Source organism: Myotis davidii, unplaced genomic scaffold, assembly GCF_000327345.1.
Source record: "Myotis davidii unplaced genomic scaffold, ASM32734v1 scaffold330, whole genome shotgun sequence".
NCBI classification, from domain to species: Eukaryota; Metazoa; Chordata; class Mammalia; order Chiroptera; family Vespertilionidae; genus Myotis; species Myotis davidii.
The window spans coordinates 6,201,720-6,209,597 of NW_006283770.1; the positions used below are offsets into that span (position 1 = coordinate 6,201,720).

The window sequence follows — 7,878 nt, forward strand, 5'->3', positions numbered from 1 at the left end:
ATTCTGCTTCTTATGTTCAAAGAAAACCCGATGAAGGCAAGGATTAGAGATGGCATTTGAAAAGAGTTATGTATTTTTCAGCATTTGCATTTAAAATTATTTCAAATAAAATCTCAAATGTTTCCTGTAACATTTCTAAAAAAGAAATGTTTTTAGACTGTGGGTTTGATTGGATGATAAACACATTGGCCATGCTGATCAAAATCAACTTACATTTGACAGCCATGTGCTATTAATTCATCCCTCCCATAAGATAAGACAAATCTATCTGAATGGATTTGGCTTTGGACTTGGACTAGAGAACTTTTATGAAAGTGATGGATATACTTATATTTCATTTTAAAATCTGTAAAACTAGGAGAAACTCTGTAGAAGACTGAAACATGAAACAAAGTATTTATCAACTAGAGGCCTGATGCATGAAATTCGTGCAAGAGTAGGCCATCCTTCCCCTGGCTGCCGGCACCAGCTTCCCTCTGGCACCCGGGACCCAGGTTTCCCTCTGGCTGCCGGCAGGCACCTGGGACCTGGGCTTCCCTCACAGTCCTGGCTTCATCCAGAAGGTCGTTCGGAGGGACATCTGGTCTAATTAGCATATTAAGCTTTTATTATTATAGATATTTTAAAAGAAAAATACCAACGAATCATAAAGACTAATATTTACTATTTCTTCTCTTGTCTTCCATACAGCCTAGGAATCTAACAGTTGAGTTGGTTTAGGATGGCAATGTACAGACGACTTTATGAGATAAATATGTCTTTATTTTCTTACAATCCAGCTCTATAAATATTGTTAGGCCACAAAAATTAAAACCATAAGAAACCAGTTTCCATATTTTAATTTTTATTAACACCTAGGAAGGAACAATATGAGCTGTGCACAATGTACAACACCGTAGTAATGCAGTTTTATTTAACAGGTCAAACATACTGCATCTGTGGTTTACTTCATAGTAACACTGACTGGATTTCTCACGCAAGAAATTTATCTCCTCCACATGTGAAATCATGCTTCAACAATGAGATAATTTCAAATTACACAAAAATATTCATAAAAATCTACCTAGTGGGTGACAAATTATTACTGCCAATATTGGGATAACTGTCTCATAGTTTTATAAAATTCATAATCCTCAGATCTAAATGCTTAATATTGATCATTGGTTAATACTACCTGACATATACTTAATACTGACAATTCCACAAAATATATTAGCATCAAATAATGAAACACCACTTAGAAATTTTTTGCAAAAACGTTTCTTCTTTTGTGTGCAATTAAAAAACACTATTCCTTTGGAACTTAAATGTAATTTAAAACTAGAGATTCAAGTTGACTGGTATCTCTCAACTTATAAGGTTAAAAAATATATATGCCATATATATATATATATACATATATATATATATATGACATTTATTTTTAAGGGAAATAAGAATGAGTGTATATGTGCCACAGACCTAAGTATGAGAGTAATAATTCAATTTTTTTAAAAATTTAGCTATCAAATTACCACCTTATTCTTATTTTGTTGATCCATTTTTGGTGTTAAACTCTGTGATTGATGTCAAATCACATCAAATCAATAGCCAACAATACCACTGTGTGTCAAAGGCATAGGGGCAAGGCACTGAACATTGTATAAAGGGATGAATCAATATAAAAGATTGTAAATGCATTAAAAGATTTGAGATTACTTTAAACAAAAAAATCAAAATTTCATAAACAACTTGTGCCTAACATACAAATAGCTAATGCTCAAACAAGCTTCATGATGAAAAAAGGCATTGTAGAAGACAAATAATTTTTTTAAAATAATTCAACATTTTTATATTAAGGTCAATAAATTAATCAATATACATTGTCTTAAATTTCTTAACTACAAAGAAAAGACATTACTGCTTTAAAATGACTTTCATTCACTCAAAGACCTGAAACAATCTAATAACTTCTTAATACTCTTTTCCAGATAAAACAATCCAGTCTTCAAACTATTTTTACCAAAACGTTATCTTTAAACAACTGAATTGTTAGTCTTTTGTTGAAACCCAAATGTTCATTCTCTTGAAAAAGCAATTTTGCATTTACCTGAAGGACCACCTGGGATTCTTATGAAAGTTTCACTTATTCAGGACAACTTCAGAAACATACTCTCGCCATGATATTTACCCAATATGCTTAATATGTGGGTCTTCTTATGTCATCTGAGTTTGGTTTTTCATTTGCATAGTCTAAAATGGCAGGTTAAATATGGCTTTTTAAGCCCCTTCACTTCTTTTCTCTTTGTCCCAACATTTTTCTTGATGGGAAAGTGATATGAAACAACCCAGTAGAAGACCATGAAAATGTGCAGATGCACTGGAAGGTGACAGGACAGCCCTAGTCCAGTGTTGGATTATAAACTGCAACATTCCATGATTTTCCATATTCTGATTCCACATGCACTTTTAACAATCATTTATAGAATCCCAGAAAACAATATCTAGGGAGGGCCCAGCCAATGGAGCAGAGAAGGTATTCTTCTGACCTCACAAAGTTGGCCTCTATAAAAGTGTACAAAAACGTTGAGTTAAAAAAGAAGGGATAAAATTGACACATGGCTTCTGGCCTCTGGCCCTAACCTAGGGAAAATGTGAAGCCAGTCAGGCTACCAACTGCTTACTCATTTTGTTGACTTGATTGTTGATTTATCCAGCTATACTTTGTTTTCCTGAATCATGAATTCCTTGGCAAGTTCACTAGAATCAAATGCCAAGTTCTCTTTTAATTTCTTAAGCTCAAAGTCATGGAGAATCTTGACTGTCATTAGCTTTTCTCGCTTAATTTTCTCCAGAACATCTTTTGGAACATCAGGGATCATCCAAGCCAACAAAAATTTAACTAAAAACACAACATGCTGGAGAAAACATTAAAAACAAAACAAAAACAAACAAACAAACACAAAAAAAACCAACAGTTAGAATTGTCCAATGTTCTGCAGGAAGCTCTTACAAATAATTTCATTCATTCAATAAACTGTGCTCAATGTAGGAAGTACCAGGAAAATAAAGAAGATATGGCCCCTGTCTGGAACTTTCCTACAAAGACCAATATTAAACAAATAAATACATTCTAAAATATGTAATACAGAAATTGAGGTTGAACATGTCATTGAATATACTCTTTTTTCTATGCTCCCTCCTAAAAACCTAATAAAATACTTGAAAATAAAATTTAAAAGATATAACCAACAAAGACAAAAAGAAGGGAGGGAATAGTAATAACAGACTCCAGAGTAGAGAAAGTTTACACTTAAACTTGCAATGGTTCCCTGGCCCGGGTAGAGGTGTGGGCAGGAGGCAACCAATCGATGTGTCTCTCTCACATCAATGTTTCTCTCTGTCTCTCCCTCTCCCTTCCACTCTCTCTAAAAAAAAAAATCAATGGAAAAATATCCTAGACTTGAGGATTAACAAAAAAAAAACCACACACACACAAACAAAAATTTATAAAGACTAGGGAATCAGAATGGTTTTGCATTTGCATTTCCTAACAACACTGGCTCCAACCCAGGGAAAAACTAACAGAAAATAAAGCAATGTCTTTAAGAAAAATTCAGGATACCTAAGTAAAGATAGTTAAGCATTTTTTAGGGAAAATAACTTTCAATCTTGAATTTCATACCAATTAATCATCGATAATGAAAGAAAATATATTTTTAATATGCAAGTTTTCAAAAATTGATGGCCCATAATTTTCCTCAGCAAATTACTGAAAGATGTACTTCATTAAAATAAGCTATCAATCCAAAAAAGGGAGAAACATGGATTGCAGAAAATATAGTAATTATTACAAGAGAAGGTAAAGAGAAATCCCAAAAAGACAATGAGTCAGAGCCTGTGATAATTGTAAAAATTAGTAAGAATAATGAATAAACAAAAACAAAAATATCAAAAGATTCCTAATGCAATTTACCAGACTGAAAGGTGATGAAAAATGTAGGAATGAAAGAGTGATAAAGAAAAGATAAAGAGAGAAAGGGGGAGGGGTAACATGTGGAGGAATGCTACATAAGACTGCTCTCTTTTCTTAATTGTGCAAAATTATTTGATTTTTAAAAATTACTTACATGTATACAAAGAAAAACTGATTAGACTTTGTGTGTGCTTGCATTAGACTTTTCCATTATTGAGATTCACTGTAGAGTAAAAAAAGTGCCTTACATTGACTTGTCTCTCCCTTATTGGCTTTCTTGTCTTAGGATTTGTAGCTCTCAATTTGTGTCTTAGTCACATACCACCTCTGTATTTGTTCTTTTTTATTGCATGTCTTATATCTAAAATTATACTGGAAGTTCCACAAGGGAGAAACGTAATATAGTGGACAGAGCAGAGGGCTTGGGAGTGAGACATCTGGCATCAAAACCCAGGTTTAATATTAGCTGATTATCTTTCAACCAAATATCTTCTTTTGATAAGTCTCAGAGTCATTTTACAAGGGCAAATAATAAAGTCTAACTTATAAGGTTATTATTATAGCCTCTGCAACCAATATGTAAAGGTATTCAGTAACATCAGTGGGTCCTCTGCCTTTTTCCTGTCCCTCAAGGGATGTAGCCATATTTTTTCTTTTCTGCCACCTTGATAGCTAGTAAGTGAATAACAGGCACTCATTATACCGAAAATATCCCTACATTGCTTTCTGTGACAACAAACATATCAAAACAATTTATTGAGATAATGCTAATTCTTTTCTAAGCAGATCTCTTTAGACATATATGGCTAAAGGGAGCAGAAAGACTAACTGGAATGAATGCTAAGAAGTGCTTACCTCCATGACTATGATGAAGGTCATTTTGGCAGCAAGGACGTGCCAGAATTGCATATTATGAGAGTATTTCTCTGCGTGATTAGGGGGATATCTGTGATCTCTATACCTGAAAAATATATATACAAAAAATTAGCTACAGAATCAAATACAGAGACTTCTTAAGAGACTCTTTTAATTGACCTCAAAAGTCAAGTCACAGTAAGATAACTGCTACCATGAAACATTCATCTTTCTTGTACAGATAAAAGTTATAAATGTTGCTCACATATAGTGTAGATGTAGCAGGAGACATAAGTGAAACTTCTCTCCTGTCCTTCAAAGACAGATATTGCCATCTCCATTACCTCCCTTCCTGCCCCTTAACACAGGTAGTTCTACCCATCCCCCCAGAGAAACCAATTGTCTCCTGTCATTATACTCAAGGAACATTTTAATCCTCATCTTATTGTATCTTTCAAGAATAGAACTTGACATTATTAACGATTTCTATTTTCTTGAAACTCTGTTTTCTTTTGGCTTATCTGACACTGCATTGTGTTGTTTGGGATTTATTCTTTACTATCCTTCTGGAGTGTTTGTGCTCAACTTTGTGAGCTCACTGTTTTCTACAAAGTTACTAGAGATTGATGTGCTTCAAGGTTTTAGTCCAGTGATGACATTATGAAATACAACACAAGTGTCCATGCTTTTAAAGGCAATGCTATGATTCCTCTAGAGGCAAATATGAAGCATAATAATGCTTCTGTCTACCTGTGATGCAATATTTTGCTGTTTCTTTGCTGGAATCCAAAATGAAGTAATTGGCTTAAGAATTAAGGGGCCTTAATGTTTATTCTATCAATATATTATAGTATAATATAATACTATACTATACTATACTATAATATGAATAAAACTCTAATATGCAAATAGACCGAACGGCGGAACAACCGAACAATCAAACAACCGGTTGCTATTACGTGCACCAGGAGGTGCGTGTGGAACTTGGCAGGCACTGGCAGCAGGCAGAAGACTGTGGAACATGGCAGGCATCGGCCATGGTGGGATGGTGGAGCAGGTGAGTGGGGGTGCCAGACCAAGGCGGGGTGCCAGTTGCTGTCATTGGGGCGAGCCTCTGGTGGTTACTGAAAATTCTTTGCTCCATGTGCTGCGGTCCTGCCAGGCACTCGCACCAGCTGCCGGCGCTGGAGCCGCTGCTTGCACCTGCTGCTGGTGCCCAGCTCCAGGTCCGATCACTCGGCACTGTCAGCGGGTGTGAGCTGTGGCTGACAGCCCCAATCGCCCATCAGGACTTCTCCTCCTCCCCCTGCTCCTGAGGGGCGATAGGGGCCGACAGTTGCCTCTCGCACCCACTCTTGGTGACGGCCCCACTCACACCTGCTGCCGGAGCTGCCTCTTGCACCCACTGCATGCTGGCCCATCTTGCACCTGCTGCCGGCACCAGAGCCACCGCTCGCACTTGCTGCCGGTGCCCGGTGCCAGTCCTGATCACTCAGTGCCATCAGTGGGTATGAGTGGCGGCTGCCGACCCTGATTGCCCCTGAGGACTTCTCCACCTCCCCCTGCATCTGAGGGGCGATGGGGCAGCAGCCACTGCTCCCACACACTGATGGCGCTGGCCCCGCTTGCACCCGCTGCTGGTGCCAGCCCCAATCACTCTGCACCATCAGCGGGTGCGAGCAGGGCTGGCACCATCAGCACATGGGAGCAGCGGTGGCGAGAGCAGGGCTGCCAGCAGACAGGGGATCGAGGACTGTGGTTGGAAGGGCTGGGCGGATGTGCAGAGGATGGGCTGAGACCCACCCCTGTGCCCACTTCACAGTTCCTTTCAAGGTGCACGAATTCGCGCACTGGGCCCCTAGTATGGTATGGTATGGTATAATGTATAATATAATATAATGTAATATAATATAATATAATCAATATATTATAAACATATTATATATAAATCTTTAAATTCTAGAGTAAAAAGATACTACACAGGATAACTGTAGAAAGAGTAGGTTTACAAATCCAATTTCACTCACTGCATAAAAAAGAACCCTTTACATAGGATGGATGGTGAAGCAATCATATTTTTACTTCTTTTTTAGTTTATCTTATTTTGAAGACATATAATAAAGGTCAAGTAGATTAGATTCACCTATAACATAATTATACACACACACACACACACACACACATACACACTGAGTGGCCAGATTATTATGACCACCTGACGTTTGCAGCAAATTAGCTATAATTTCACGCTGAAGTTGCTACAGGGCCAGGCCATTATAAATAGGGAAGCAGGTTGCTTACCACGATAGTAGAAGTGATTTTTTTTCTTTTTTAAAAAAATATATTTTATCATCAAACCTGGAACCTTTCAGTCCGCAAGCCGATGCTCTATCCATTGAGCCAAACTGGTCAGGGCAGAAGTGATTTTTTTTCTGAAGATATGGGTAAACAATGCGATTTAACAGCCTTCGAATGTGGGATATATATTATTATGAGTGGCCAGATTATTATGTCCACCTGACGTTCATAGGTAAATTAGGCATACACTGCATCATATGGGATATGGAAGCTGAAGGCCTGTTTGAACACCTTTGCTGTCTGCAGTTACCAAGATAAAACTCCTCCAATTCATACAGAAACACAAGGGTTGGACAGTCGAGCATTGGAAAAAAGTCATGTGGTCCGATGAATCACGTTTCCAGTTGCATCATGAAGATGGCTGAGTGAGAATTTGGCATGAAAGCATGCACCCCACATGCATGTGCACAACCCTTCAAGCTGGTGGGGGCAGTGTTATGGTTTAGGGCATGTTTTCTTGGCATGATTTGGCCCTTTAATTCGTGCAGAACAACGTCTGAATAGTACAACATACCTAAGTATCTTTGCTGATCAAGTTCATCCTATCATGATGGCGTATCCCAATGGAGATGGCTTCTTCCAATAAGACAATGAGCCATGCCACGATGCTCGTATTATGAAAGAGTGCTTTCAAGAACATGAGGGAGACTTTGCCTTGATTAGGTGGCCCCCACAATCACCAGATCTCAATCCAATTGAGCATTTGTGGG

At 37.8% G+C, this 7,878-nt stretch overlaps 1 protein-coding gene across 1 annotated transcript in view; it reads right to left on the reverse strand.

Annotated features, from left to right (window-relative positions):
- Positions 1-1,415: 1,415 nt before the first annotated feature.
- Positions 1,416-7,878, reverse strand: part of ANO5 (anoctamin 5) — a 67,798-nt gene continuing 61,335 nt past the window's right edge. The window contains 2 exon segments of the mRNA XM_015566309.1: positions 1,416-2,897; positions 4,811-4,916. Of these exon segments, the coding sequence (XP_015421795.1) occupies positions 2,664-2,897; positions 4,811-4,916 (340 nt within the window). The 3' untranslated portion in view covers positions 1,416-2,663.